Here is a 15,045-nt window from a genome sequence, read left to right on the forward strand (position 1 = left end):
GTCAGGTTCATGGAGGACAAGGCTTACCTGTGGCTACTAGCCATAAGGCTTGGCTTCTGTGTTCAGGATCAGGGACCGCATTCCTCTGAATATGAGCCCCTTCTGGCCCTCATGTCTTGCTTGTGGCCACTATGGGAAGCAGGATGGTGGAGTAGCTGGACCCCTGGTCTGATCCGGCAGGGCTTTTCTTAACTTTCTTGAATCCCACCAAAGGAAATTCTTTTCGGCACCACTCTAAGCCTAATCATAGAATTGTACAGTTGGAAGGGACCCTGAGGGTCATCTAGACCTACCCCCTGCCATGCAGGAATCTCTGCTAAAGCATCCATGACAGGGTGGTGCTGTTGAGCTTGGCTCGTATATATGCTCAACAGAACCTGCCTTGAGTGGGAAGCTCACAGGGCTCCCCCCCCTCTGTTTTCCCCTGCCATAGCCAGGCTAGGCGACTTAGGCATCAACATTGCCTTTTGATGCTCCCAGGGGGTGCCATAGGGAAGACCATTGTGAATCCACCTTTTTGGCGTGTGCCATGTCTTTCAAAACACACACCCCCTCCCCTCCTCCCCAGTCAAGTGGGAGGAATCCCTTGATTTTGTTCCTATTTCTGGCTCTGCTGTGTTGGTTGCCATGGAAATGGCTGTGCATAGCTTTGTAGCAGCACCTACTGTTCTATAAAAGTTTGAGCCAGCGTGTCACCTAGTCTAACCCCTTGCTTCAAGGCTGAATGTTGTGTGATTAAAGCGTCTTTGGCAGTCTCTTGCCTGGCTCTTTTTTCCTCCCTCCTTGATGCATTGACAGTTCAAGCAGGGCTTGGAAATTGTTGCCTGGAGGCAGGTGGTGTGCTTGTTGCCTCTCTGAATATTATGGTCTTCTTCAATCCACAGGGTGCAAACAAAAGGCTATCTTTCCCCAACAACTATGTAGAATGTAAAGAAATGCTCATGATCAAGAGCCCCCACATGGTGGAAGGAAACATAACCACATGCATATGAAATATTGAGAATGCAACTATATTGGGGTTGCTGAATGGAAGAGCACTCCTAATTGTTGCCCAGAGGCAAGTGGCATGGTAGTTCCCTCTCTGAATTTATTGGGTTATCCTTCAATCTGCAGGGTGCAAACCATGGGCTCCCCCCCCCCTTTTGCAATGTGTGGCTCTGTTTGCATCCCACTGAAAGGAAGCATAACCCCCTGAAAATTTAGGGAATACTATAATTTTGGGGCAGCTAAGCAGTGCAGGAGGATTTCATTCCTAAACATTTAATTCAGAAATAAACTCTGAAAAGTATGGATATGTGAATAACTTGTGTGCGTGCGTGCTATGAACTGAATGTACCAATCAAAACTTGACTATTGTTCAGATTTCTCAATTTTCTGAATTTTGTGATGGAGTTTTCAGCTATGATGATGATACCATAATGGTGTGGAGAAAGTGGATAGAGGAAATGTTTTCTTTTTCTCCCATAACACTAGGATTTGTGGACATCCAATGAAGCCGGATGTTGGAAGATTCAGGACAATTAAAATAAAATAACTATGCAACACTTGTTTGGAAGTTTGGAACTTGTTCCTTCAGGAGGCAGTGGTGGCCACCAGCCTATATTGCTTTAAAAGAGGGTTAGACAAATAATAACACAGGATAATGCTGTCAGTGCCTACTAATCATGATGGCTGTGTTCTCCCTCCACTGTCAGAGGCAGTATGCCCCACGAATACCAGAATACATGTGGGGACGGGGCTGTTGAGTTTGGGTCCTGTTTGTGGACTCCCCAGTGTGGCATATGGTTGACCACTGTGAGAACAGGATGCTAAACCTAGATGGCCCACTGGCCTCATCCAGGACAGCTCTTCTTATGTTTTTACTTTAAAAGAAAATAGGTTTTGAAGCTTGGGCTTTGTGAGAAAACATGAATTTTCATGTGGGTTTTTTTTTGTTACACTAAGATTATTGTGAAAATGCCATAGAACAGGCTTGCAAAATGAACACTTTTGAAACTAACAGAGTACGGAAACAGACCGACACGCCGTCTCCTAGTGGCAAGCACAGTGCAAGTAATGTACCTACGATGGCTGTCTCTGGTTATTAACCAACTCTCTTTTTGTATTTCTGGTGGAGGTTGCTTGTTGTTCTTCTCCACCTGAAGTTTGTGCACAAAGTCAGGTACAGTTTTCTTTGGCCTTGCACATAGCACCCCCAGCCCCCCCCCCCCAGCAGAGGAGGAGAGCTCCTGAGCGCTGGTTTCCTGCCATGCAGGAGGAATAACGGTTCATGTGCCAGACACCCACATCACTTCCTCTCCCCGGTATATGATGAGGCTGCTTCTCCTCTCTCCTTCCTCCCCCCCCCCCTTGCCAAATGTGGCTTTGCAGATGAGAGACTGTAAAAGCCCTGCTTGTTCAAGGCAGAGACCAGGGGGCAGCTGGACACCAGCAAGCCAACTTCTACCACCACCACTGCCCCCTTTCTCCCAGGCCTGCCTCGCATTCTTGGCTATTTTTAGGCAGACAGTATCAGCTCAGCTGTCCCTCTGCCTCTGGCCGTTGCGCTTGGGAAGTGACACTTGGCTTACCTATCGCGTTTCGCTCAGTCTTTTCCAACGGAAGCCCTGCCAGGGCACCCGCTCTGCTGCTGCCTCTCTCACTGGGCCTCCGGCCTCCCCCAATTTTCGGTAAGGTGGCAACCCTCCCCTTCCTCATTATGTGCCTTGCTTTATGGTGATGAAAATTTGGAAGAGAGGTGGCTGGTGTTTTTAAGGGGGCGGGCGGGCTTTACTTTGGCTCTTCCAAATCTACAAAGCAGGCCTCCATTGTTACCCTACTTATAGTTGCTTCTGAGCAAGGGGCTGGAGACCTGCTCTGCTGAGGTTTCCCAGTCATTGATACTGTACTGGAGAGTGACTTGGTTTCTGCCACTCTCTCCCTTTGTCCCCCTAAAAAAAATCCCTAGCAAGTATTCAGTGTTGCAAGTCTGGAGGTGTCCCTCGTGGCCAGTTCCATTGCTCTGTATGTTGTGTGGGGAGTGTGATTTACCGGTAGTGGTGGGAAAGCTAACCAGCCTGGGAGAGTCTAACCTCAACTCGCTTATAACTTCTACCCTAGTAAAGCTCTAAACTGATTTCGTTTCTCGTTCCCACCCCTCCCCACCCCGGTGGGACTCGTTTGGGTGACCGTTTGGGTACTTCCCTAGAGGGTCTGTTGTGCTCCTCTTGAGTGGAAGACGAGACTGAGTGTAGACTGGATGCGGCAGTTACGTCTCAATGTGAGTGTTGTGGTGCCTTTCCTGGGGAGTGACTAGTGTGCCTTGAGCTGCTGTTGCGCATGCTGCCCTTCCACAGTCATGCCCTATGATCCTTCAGTGTGCAATTCTGTAGCCTTGAGAATTGCAGCTTCCTTTTTAATTGTTTTTTTTAAGGCAGGTTTCTTGCCCTTATGAGTCACTGAGAAAAAAGTTGAAAATGGCTCGGCAGAGAGTCTGGTGAAGTCAGAATGTGGGAGTTTCAGTGCTTTACTTTACTTGAGGGTTTATTATGGAAAGCTTTGCTCCCATCTTTCCATTAACCCCTTGGATAGGTTGTGTTCAATGCCAAATGCTGTTAGGGGCGAGGTAAGCCAGCGTCTGACTTGGGGCCCGTCATCGAGGCCATTTAAGCAAAGGCTGGGTTATTCAGCCATCCAGCCAGCTGCAGGCACCTGACACAGAGTCAGCATCTCAGAATAACTGCTGAGCAAAGGGCTCTCTCTGTCTGGAAGTGAGGTGCAAAGGACAGCATGCAGTAGGTGAGAAGAGGCAACAAGATCAAAGTGTGTGAAATTATCCACGGTATGGAGAATGTGGGTAGGGAACACATTTTCTCCCTCTCTCATAACAGTAGAACTTGGGGACATCCAAGGAAACTGAACATTGGAGGATTCAGGGTAGAAAAAAGAAAGGGCTTACTCACCCTGTGCTTAGTTAAACTATGGAATTCTCTCCCGCAAGATACAATGATGGCCCCCAACTTGGATGGTTTTCAAAGACAACTTGGAGGATAAGGCTATCAAGGGGTCCCAACCCTGATGGCTGTGTTCTCCCTCCACTGTCAGAGGCAGCAGACCTTTGAATGCCACTTACTGGAAACCAATGGAAGGGAGAGTGGCTGTTGTGCTCAGGTCCTCCTCGCAGACTTCCCTTTGGGGCATCGGATTGGCCACTTTGAGAGCAGGATGCTCCAGTATATGGGCCACTGAGCTGATCCAGCAGGTTTTTAGAATCTGGAAGGGACCCTGAGGATCATCTATTCCAACCTCCTGCAATGCAGGAATCTCAATTAAAGCATCCATGACAGATGCCCATCCAAACTCCGCTGAAAAACCTCCAAGGAAGGAGAGTCAGTCACCTTCCGAGAAAGTCTGTTGAGCAGCTCTTACTGTCAGAAACTTATTCCTGACTTGAATCCATTGGTTTGTGTCCTACCCTCTGGAGCAGGGGGAAACAAGCTTTCTTCATCTTCCATGTGACAGCCCTTTTGATATTTGAAGATGGCTATCCTATCTGCTCTCACTCTCCTCTTTTCCAGGCCAAACATCCCTAACTCCCTCAAACTCTTCTTATATTATACGTCAAAGTAAGCACTCCCCCTCCCCGTCTCTGGGTTTCAGGAGCTGGGGGTAATGTGCCAGGAGCTGGTTTCCTTGCTGGTTTTCTGTAGTTCTCACTCTCCTGTGGAGAAGGAATGGCTTCTTTGCTCGCAGTGTGATCTGGGCCTTTGTACATGCTAAGCTGGTGGTGGTGGCCTTTGTTCCTGGGGGCCTTGTCCTGTTCACCATGCCAAAACCCATTAGTTCAAGCCGCCTAGTACGTTTGCAAGGTGGTGGAGAGTGAAGTCCATAAAATGAGGTTTAGCACAGGGATTCCTCCATAGCCCAAGCTGCCCCATTGATGGACAGAGAAGCCAAGCCATGCCTCCTCCCAATGGAGAGGATGTTCCAGCAATTCTCATCTAATAACTTGACTTGGGAATAGACTGGCTTGTTTGACTGATGTCCTGCTCAGTGCTTGGTGTGCCCAGGGTTAGTTATTTAATTGCATTTGATTGTGAACTTCTTCTGAGTGCCTCATATTGAAGCAGAAAGTAGGATATAAATATTTTCTGATCGATTAAATAAACATTGTAAATAGTCCAACAAAAGTGACTTGTCTGAACATCATCATTTTTTTACTAGATTGCAACCCCCACCCACCCTAGTAGCCTCTGTCTCCACACTGGCCTCAGAGGAGGGGATGTGTGCCCTACCCATGCTGATAATTCCATTTATAAAATTATATTATCCTTTGGTGACTGTCCTGGCCTTCTGTGGCAATGAGTCCATCAGGTTTGTGGTATTGTGAGAGCAGGTTTCCTGTTGTGTCTGTCATAAGCCTTGTCTGCTGTCAGTTTCAATAGGTGCCGGTGATGCTCTATATTCCAGAGAGTGAGTGATTGTGCCCCGTTTGTATCCATCCCTTGCACAAATGTCTTAGGAGCCTTGGTAAAAGGTAAAGGTAAAGGGACCCCTGACCATTAGGTCCAGTCGTGACCGACTCTGGGGTTGCGCGCTCATCTCGCATTATTGGCCGAGGGAGCCGGCGTATAGCTTCCAGGTCATGTGGCCAGCATGACAAAGCCACTTCTGGCAAACCAGAGCAGCACATGGAAATGCCGTTTACCTTCCCACCAGAGCAATACCTATTTACTTGTACTTTGACGTGCTTTCGAACTGCTAGGTTGGCAGGAGCTGGGACCAAGCAACGGGAGCTCACCCCGTCACAGGGATTTGAACCGCCGACCTTCTGATCAGCAAGCCCTAGGCTCAGTGGTTTAACCACAGCGCCACCTGGGTCCCTTAGGAGCCTTGGTACCTGTCTGATAAGCCTTTGGGGCAACTGCAGTGAGACGATCTCATTCTTGGCTCCCCTAAGACAACTTTAGATCTGTAGCAAGTCCCTTTTCCCTTCAGTAGAAAAGGAGGTTCAAGGCTGCTGGAGTTGTAGCCTGGTTGGTTTCTGAGACATGGCAGCTGGTGTGAAGGCTGAGGTTGCCACTTCCTTACATTTACAAGTTTGTGCTTCTCTGTTGTGTAGGCTCAGCCAGTTGTTTCCATTTTGATCCTGGACTTCCAGCTCATGAAACAGTGATAGGATCCGCAGAGGTCACCTGTTAACAGAGGTTGATATGCTCTCCCTTCTACCACTGTGCCCCCTTGCAAAGGCTCCAACACCTGCATTGAGGATCCTGGTTGTGCCAGTTGCTCTTAGAGGCACCTGCCTGCAAATCTCAAGCTGCTGTCAAACCTTTTGCAAATGTGATTGGGTTAGCCAAATAAGGCTGCCTCTCCTTTAATCGAAAAGGAGAATTAAGACAAGCTGAAAGGAATGATCCACACAGCCTGTATCTTGATGCATTTCAAGTGCTGTTCAGTTAACTCAGAAGTGACACCTGAAATTATAGCTGGGGACAATACTGGTGATGGCAGGTGAGGGGTGTGTGTGTGTGGGGGGGGGGCTTAATTAAAGGCTGGTTTAGAAAGGAAGGCACAAGGAGCTAAGGCAGGCATCCCCAAACTGCGGCCTTCCAGATGTTTTGGCCTACAACTCCCATGATCCCTAGCTAACAGGACCAGTGGTCAGGGATGGTGGAAATTGTAGTCTAAAACATCTGGAGGGCCGAAGTTTGGGAATGCCTGAGCTAAGGCAATGTAGTCAGATCAAGTGTTTCTACACTGGAAGAAGGCAGGAGGTCTGCATTTAAAAGGGCCCGCGGAAGTCACTGTCCCAAGGCTGCAGCCTTGCACTGCCTGTAAAGCAAATGCTTATTTCGGGTGGGATGGAATTACCTGAAAAATTATTGAGGGTGAGTAGCATTTCATTTTCAGCACCTGTGGTTAAAAAAATGAGAATTTGGAGGCATGATTACTTAGGAATCATTTGCCCCAGGTTTCCCCTTGTTGTGGTTCCTCGGTCCGTCTTGTCTGAGACCCAGAAGGCTCCCCCTCCCCCCATTCTGCAGACTCTTAACCTCTACCACCTTTTTCTCTCCCAGTCAGGGGTTTAGGTTCTCCAGCGTGGCAGCCATGGCCTTTTCATCACGATTTGCATTCTGGGAGCAGAAGGGAAGTCTCTTTGCTGTTGTGGTTCTTAGCCTTCCCTGCCTGCTCTCTCTCTCTCCCTCCCCACCTCCTTGCTCTCCTAAAAGTGGGCACTTTGCACATAAGTCGCAGCAGCACATTGAAAAGGGGACCAGGTTGTGCCTGTTCCTGGCATAGGAGGGAGTTGGCTTCGGAGCGCTAGAGGCCATGTTAGAAATTTGGCAGAAATGCAAGTGGTCAGTCCTAGGCCCCCTCTTGGCTTGCGTGAAGAGCAGAGGTCCCTGGGGAGAATCTGTTCTCCTCCTTGCCATTTCTCAGAGACTCCAAATGGACTGAACAAACTGGCAGCCACTCCCTCCAAGCCCTTTGCATAGCAACTGTGTGGAATAATCTGCCTGTGAAATAACTCGTCTGCTACTAACTCCACTGTGTATTGGAGCCTTTGCAAACCCGGTGCCCTTGAGACATTTTGGACTACATTGTGCTGGCTGGGGGATGATGGGAGTTGTAGTCCAAAACATCTGGAGGTTACCATTTGGTAGAGGCTGATATATTGAAAGTACTATGTGATCATGAGTGCTGTTACTGTAAACCTGGGTTTGACCTCAGTGTGGAGCTCTTAACAAAATAGTTCCTGCCCTCTGTTTACTCATATCTCCACACCTAATTTATAGCTCTATTTCTGAGCATTTGGGGGACCTTCAGCATCCTCACAAGAGGTAACAGGCATATTTACTGGGGGCTCTGGATTTTATAAGCTTTCAAGTGCTTGAGTCCCACAAGGAATGAGGAGCCCCCCAAAAGCACAGGTTTTCAGTAACAATGTGTGCCCCCCTCCTTCCCGCCCCCTCCTCCCCTTGCACCAGTGCATGGCTTGTGTGGTTTGAGAGCCAATGGAACCAGCACCTCCCTGCACACAGTGGTGTTAAAATGCACTTTTGACTGACAGGTTACTGTGATGTCTTCACAATCCAGGTTTGGAGAAATATGTCATTGTGTCATTGTGTTACCAACCTATCTGCCTGTTTGGTGGGAGTGTATCACATTGCAGCCTTGCTGCCAGAGTTTCTGTTCCAAGTTTGCTGTTCTGTGTTCACTGGGCTTCAAGGTTGCTAGATTGGGGAGTAAGGATGGGGGTGATGAGAAAATAGTAAAAGTGTGTAATTCTTGTGTTGCCAGGTTTCTCTTGATCTTGGTGGTTCCCAGTTGCTGTTGCCTCCTCCCTCTTGAGGCACCCCACCCACCATTCCTCTTGCTTTGATTCTAATGGAATATGTGTTGTCGTCTTCAATGTCCTGCAGAGATGAACTTTTTATCAACTTGGGCTGAGTGTACACATTCCTGGCTTAGAACCTAGCAAGGCCGCTCTTTTTCTCAGTTCAGATAAAAATTGGGTGTTGTGGTTTATTTGAGAGGGCGGAATTTATTTATTTATTGAAATATTTATATACCACTCTTTCATAAGATATATCGAGGTGGTACGCAACCTGCAGACTACAATAAAACTAGTAAAAGTATCCATTAAAATGTAATTGAAAATATTAGTAGATATTTCCTGGTGAAAAAGAGATAAAGAACCCTGCATCAAAATGTCATATTTCATAAGAAACCACAGAATAGATAGGAATTGTGGCTAAGGTTGTGGGTGTACGCGGCTTCCCAACCCAGTGGTGGGAGTCTACTGGACGCAGAGTTAATGGGAGTCTGTACACAGCCTTTCTCCAGCATGGGCTTTCTGCCCAGTAGCAGCTTAACACAAGCTCCGCTGGGAGCATCCTGACCACATCAGTGCTTGTGAAAAGCTACCACCATACTTGTGATGCGGACTGCCCGGAGTGGGCTAGTGGAAAAGTGTGTGTGTGTGTGTGCACGTTTCAACTGTTTGTCGTGACGTGAATGAAATATTTCCTTATCTGTATTTGACTTCCTCAGGTGAAGGATGAAGACAAACCTTTAGCAGCGAAAAAAAACGAGAGAGAGGATGGGGCTGTAAGTCCGTCTGGGTTTGAGCATTGGAGAGGGGGGTGGTATTTGCTTGGGCTAACTTCTAGGCCAGGACAAGTTTGTGTGTGATGTGGGTCTTGCCCCTCCTTCTTTCTCTTGCGTGCAGTCTCCATGGTGTGTTGTAGGGCCCACCGTGTTTTTTGGTGGGATCCTAGAGCTATAAGTGCAAGAGGGGGCTGGCAGATTATCTTCACGTTTTGTGTTGGGACTAGGGATGGGGAGGAAGGAATTCAATTCCGTTCTCATTTAAAGATGAACTTAACTAAATTTGCCTCATCTGAAGCATTACCACGAGTGGAAATGCAGCAATTTGCATGTCTCTGAATTTTGGAACGAAATTCTCCAGCCAAGGCAAAAGTAGTCATCAACAATAAATGGAACATCAAAAAATACACAATTGAATTGAACAATTTCCTTATAAATCAAAACAAAAATACAAAAATTAATATCAATAGCAGCAACAGCCCCCCCCCCCCCCGATTAACAGCAGCAGCAGCAACAACAACAACAACAAAAAACCACTTACCAAATATGTTGTGTTAGGGGCCTTTGCAAAAATGTGTATATTAGGCAAAATTAAATATGAACATGTGTATATTGAGAGGTGTTTACACTGAAACACTAATGAATTTCCATGAGGACCTTTAAAAATAAAAATAAAAACACCTTGCAAACAGTTATGGAAAAGTGGTGAACCGAATTTTAAGATTGCGAGAAAGAGAAACCAAAACTGACAGATTCTTCCATTCTTAGTCGGGAAGCAAAGCGGGTTGCGCCAACACTGTTGCCATTATTTTCTTCTATTTTCTCCTGTGGGCACAGGGATTTTTTGGGTGGGGCGGTGGGGTAGGAGAGAGTTGCGGAGAAAGAGAAACATGCACATGCATGATGAAAAACTGTGCCCATGTGGCGGGTAAAAGGTGAGTCCTGGGTCTGATAAGCACTATGAAGATCAGCAAATTTTCAGTCTTATTTATTCTTATTTCATAAAATTTATATATTGCTCGATAGTAGGAAAAACCTCAAAGCAGTAGTGCTAGCCATGGGGCAGAATGACGCTTCCTCTGAGCCCATGGGATGTAGAAAGCAAGTGACTCCTCTTGCCTGGCCTTGTTGTTGATGCTGACGAGAGACCCCTAATGGAGCCCATTTCCAAAGCCACCATCCCTACCTCTCTCTGCCTCCCCTTGTGCCCAACCTTTAAAACTTTGGGTGGTGGGACCTGCCAGTTCCCAGAGAAACACTCCCCTGTGTGCGTTTTAAGCTGGGTCTTTGTTAGGCTGAACACTTGGTGCGGCTTGAAAGCTATCACTGTGGGAAGGTGCTCCCTGCACAACTCTGGCCTATTTCTAGGAGAATGGATGGTGGCAGGGACAAAGAAGGAGGGATCCTTCTGTAGCCATCAAGGCTGGAAACCTACCCCTCTGGGACAGGCTTGTAGATACAGTAGTCTCAGGCCCTTTAGGCTTCTCTCCCACCCCCAGCTTTTTCCAGTCTTCTTCCTGTCTTTTTATTACTTGAGCTGCCCCCCCCCCCCAATCACATCAGCTCTTCTTTTAGTGGTGGGCGTCAGTTTGGTCAGGTCACAGTTTTACACAACTATGATTATTTGGTGCCCAGAGCATCTCTGCTCTTCTGTTTGTAGCTGAGTACTTCTACCCAGAGGAACTCCTGTTTAAACACTCTGCTATTGGTGAAGTTCATTAGTTTGTGTTTCATTTGCATCCCGCTTTTCCTCCCAAGGAAGCCAGGGTAGTATATGGTTCTACCCCATTCACACATTTTGTGCTTGCAACAACTACCCTGTCAGCTTTGTGGCTGAATTAGAGATTTGAACTGAATTTTTCCTGGTCCCTTTGGTTGCTTTTCAGCCTTATCAGGTATGTGGTGGTGTCTCAGCCCAGGATACTGGTAGGGAGGAATAGAGTCATAGAATTGTAGAACCGAAAGGGACCCCGAGGGTCATCTAGTCCAACCCCCTGCAATGCAGGAATCACAACTAAAGAAACCCTGACATATGTGCCATCAACATTTGGCCTTGAATAGCTAGGAGAAATGTGAGTGGGTGGGCAGAAGTTTCTCAGACCCTCTCTCGTCTAGACCTCCAAAACTTTTGTGAGCCCCCCAGTTCAAATAATTGGAAATGGTTTCTGGAACTTATCTGTTTTGACCTATATTCAGGGCTCTGAATATATGAAAAGCCACAGAAAGGTCACAGCTCAGTGGTAGAGCAACTGCCTTTCACACGGAAGGTCCCAAGTTCAATCCCTGGCATCTTTAGGTAGGAACGTCGGCTGCCTGAAAATTCTAAAGAGATCTGCTGCCAGTCAGTGTATACGATATTGAGCTAGATGGACCAATGATTTGGCATGGTATAAGGCAGCTTCATACGTTCCTAATATGCTCCTGTTCTGCTTGTTAAGAACATTGGCGTTGTTTTTTGTTTTAAAATATTCAAGTTACAGAACTTAAATTACAGAGTGTTTGGTGTGGGGGAGAGAGCAAAGCCTTTTGTGATGGCCCCCTTAGCTATCATCTATAAAAGGCTAACAGGGAGGAACAATTTGACTAAAATTAAGGGAGTGAGGATGGGACTTGTGAACTCAATTAAGTGTCCAATTCCTAAACCCCCTCCCCCCCCCAGGTTGATGCTCCAATTTAAGGACGTGGAGCAGAAGCAGAACTAATTACTCAGAACAGCAAAAATGCAGAATTAAATTGCGCATAAATAAAGCAAACCATGCACATTTGCTTAACTTGCACGTTTTACACAGGTTGTAGCACTTAGCTTTGCAGAATTCGGGTTACCTTTGGTGTAGAATTTTGCAGTCCTGCTCGTAGCCTCCTTACCCCAGGTCTTTCTGTGCCCTGGTCAATAACCTCTTCTCATTTCAGTGTTCAAAAGCGGCACCTTTCTTGCCGAGCCATGGCTCAGAAGGCGAGCTGGAACTTTTTAATGACGGCAGAACCCCTGCTTCCACTCCCCACAGTAAGCCTTTTGCTGTAGCGGTTGAAGCTTCTCCTGGCCTTGGGCCATCCATCCTAGGTCTGGTGCCCAGAGACCATTAGCCATGCTGCTTGCTACCTCCTCTTCCTTTAGCTGCTCCTGAAGACAGACCCAGAATCTTCCCCTTGCTCAGCTGCCCTGCTTTCCTTCTTTGTTCTAAAGCAAGGAGCCAGCTGCTCGACTTTGCCTACTGGCGTCCTCTCTCTCTCTCTCTCTCTCTCTCTCTCTCTCTCTCTCTCTCTCTCTCTCTCTCTCTCTCTCTCTCTCTCTCTCCTTCCCCTTCTGCTGCTGCTGCAGCTCTCCTTTCTCATCTTGGGGCTGCTGAGTGTTGCCTTCACCCCCTCGGCAGAAGCTCTTCCAAGAACAACAAGACCCGCGCTGTTCAGGAGAGCACAGAATTGATGCAGTGGCTGCTTTTTGGCTTGAAAGAAATCTCTTTAAGGAAGGGCATCTGGAGAGGAACAGCCCTGACTGGCGCTTTCCCCACTGCTTTCTTTAAAAATGCCACCTTTTTCCTGATCCACTTCTCTTTTTAGGCTGGGGCCTGAAGGGTAGGGTTTCCCCTCCCCTCCCCAACCCCCAAGGTGAGTTTATCCCGGGAAGCTGACTCCTTGTATTTTTGTCTCCATCCAGTCTCACTGCAGAGCTTTGGTCTATGCTGCTGCTACACTGTGGGTTGAGATGAGTCTGCAAAGTCTTAGCTGCCTGGATGGATGCTTTATGAAAAGAACTTGTGGGTAGAGGGCTCTGCAGGGATGTGGGAGGGGGAATCAGTTATTTCTCATTCCTGGGAATGCCCTTTGGAAGTAACCTTTCCTCTAGAACAGGGTTTCCTAAACTTGGGTCGCCAGCTGTTTTTGGACCACAACTACCATCATCCTTAGCAGGACCAGTGGTCAGGGATGATGGGAACTATAGTCCAAAACCAGCTGGAGACCCAAGTTTGGGAAACCTTGCTCTAGAACAGGCATCCCCAAACTGCGGCCCTCCAGATGTTTTGGCCTACAACTCCCATGATCCCTAGCTAACAGGACCAGTGGTCGGGGAAGATGGGAATTGTAATCCAAAACATCTGGAGGGCCGAAGTTTGGGGATGCCTGCTCTAGAACATAGGAAGCTAGTCCAGCAACAACTTGGTGACCCATGGTTGAAGAAAGTTGGTCTACACTGACTGGCCGCAGTTCTCCAGGGTTTCAGGCAGGGAACTCTTCTAGATGCCTAGAGATGCCACTGGGGATTGAACCTGGGACCTTCTGCATGCAAAGCAGATGCTCTACCACTGAGCTACGGAAGCTCAAGCTTTTATCGTTGGTGGGCCTAACCCTGCCGCCTTCCCCCAAACCTCTGAGGTTGGAGCAAAAAGACTCTGAGAGCTAGCATAGGAAGGGGCTTGACTCTTCCATACGTGCTGTCCATGCATTTTTTTCCATATAATTTGGTGTATTAGTCAGGGTTTTTCTTAATGCACGAGTGGCTTGGACATAAGTGGGCGCTCTGTATACCAGAGGCGATGCTAACACAAGCAAAGATGAGTTGGGTTGTAGCCACTCTATGCTGTGTATAAATCCGTTTGCAGTAGATTTCTCTTCCGTTCCTTTTGGCGGCATGTTCGTTTCGCTTCCAGAACCCCACCTGTGCCCTCTTCCTCCAGCTCAGCCAGTTGCTTATTTGCAGCTGTTCGTTGTGATTAGCACTCTATTCCGCCCACTCCACTCCCCAATCACACAAACTTTTCCTGGCCTTTTTGCATGTCAGAAGCCAAACTAACCCTCTGGATGGGCATTGGGACGGAATCAGGGATCCCATTGGATTCTCTGCTTGGGAAATCTGGGGAAGGCAGCTTCTTCCTTGTTGTGTGAATGCAAACCCTTGAGTGGGGAGGAGGAGTGGGAAGGCTGGACTTGGTCCCTCCAGCACAGCGCCTGGCTGGTCGCTGCTGCCTTACCACGGCATTGTTTGGGGGCCTGCTCTCCTCACAACATCTTCATGTATCTGCAACTATAGTTGGATGCCCAGAGTGGAGGAAAGGAAGACCCCCGGAACCCCCGCAGCCCAGAGCCCCCAGAACGCCCTGGGAGAGTGAAGAGCCCAGAGCCCCCAGAGCAGCCTGGGAGCGTGAAGAGCCCAGAGCCGCTGCTCAACGGAGACACCCAGCATTCCTGCCCTCCCGGCCAAGCCATGAACGGCCTGGAGGGGTCCCAAGGAACTGGCTCCTCGACTCAGCCCGAGGCACCTGCTGACGATGCACAGGGCCTCTCCCGCAAGAGAGTAGTGAGGGTGGTGCGAAAGGTGGTGCGGAAAGTGCTTCCAGGGGAGGATTCTGGGGGCTCCAAGGAGCCGGGACGAGATGTCAAGTCCACGGAGCCAAGCAAGAAGGAGGAGAAGCCTGCTGCAAAGGTCCAGCCCTCGCCTGCAAGGGTGCTTTCCCCAGGGCCTGCAAGGGTGCTCTCTCCAGGGCCTGCAAGGGTGCTCTCTCCATCCCCTCGGCCACCCTCTTCCTTGAAGTCTGAGCCCAAGGAGGCAGCCCCCAAAGATGACCTCTCGGTGGGGCTCAAGAGCCTAATGTCGAGAGGCAGGACCAGAGAGCATCGGCCCCGTGCCAAGCTGCCAGAGAAGAAAGAGGAGGAGAAGAAGCCCCCAGAGAAGACAAAGACCCCGCCTCTCGCGGAAGGGAAGGCCACGGACGCAAAGGGAAATCAGGAGCCAAAGGGGCTTCCTGCGGCTCCAGCGAAGCTGGCAACACAGAAAGCCACCACTGTGAATAAGGTACTAGTGCATGAGCAACACAGCTTGGCGGGCGCACGAGACCAGCATCTGAGCATGTGCAGAGTGCCTTTGTGTTTCTCACCTGGGCAGGGTGGGCAATCAACTTTGGCTGACAGAGTTTGGAGGGGGTCCTCAATGCATGGAGTGTGCTGCTAGTGCTGCCA

The 15,045-nt window shown here is 48.6% G+C and overlaps 1 protein-coding gene across 13 annotated transcripts in view; it reads left to right on the forward strand.

The window, feature by feature from the left end:
• Nucleotides 1-15,045, forward strand: part of MYO18A (myosin XVIIIA) — a 141,814-nt gene that overhangs the window by 37,941 nt on the left and 88,828 nt on the right. For 8 of the 13 annotated variants that reach the window (XM_088657892.1, XM_088657899.1, XM_088657896.1 and 5 more), the window contains exons 1-4: nt 2,354-2,669; nt 7,059-7,126; nt 9,035-9,093; nt 14,120-14,881. The exons of 4 other annotated variants lie outside the window; for them this stretch is intronic. In XM_088657892.1, the coding sequence (XP_088514018.1) occupies nt 2,371-2,669; nt 7,059-7,126; nt 9,035-9,093; nt 14,120-14,881 (1,188 nt within the window). In that variant the 5' untranslated portion in view covers nt 2,354-2,370. Of the gene's footprint in view, nt 1-2,353; nt 2,670-7,058; nt 7,127-9,034; nt 9,094-14,119; nt 14,882-15,045 lie in introns of those variants that run through there. One more of the 13 variants, XM_088657902.1, reaches the window with a different exon arrangement.

The sequence above is a fragment of the Zootoca vivipara genome, chromosome 14 (assembly GCF_965207765.1).
Source record: "Zootoca vivipara chromosome 14, rZooViv2.hap1.1, whole genome shotgun sequence".
Taxonomy (NCBI): domain Eukaryota; kingdom Metazoa; phylum Chordata; class Lepidosauria; order Squamata; family Lacertidae; genus Zootoca; species Zootoca vivipara.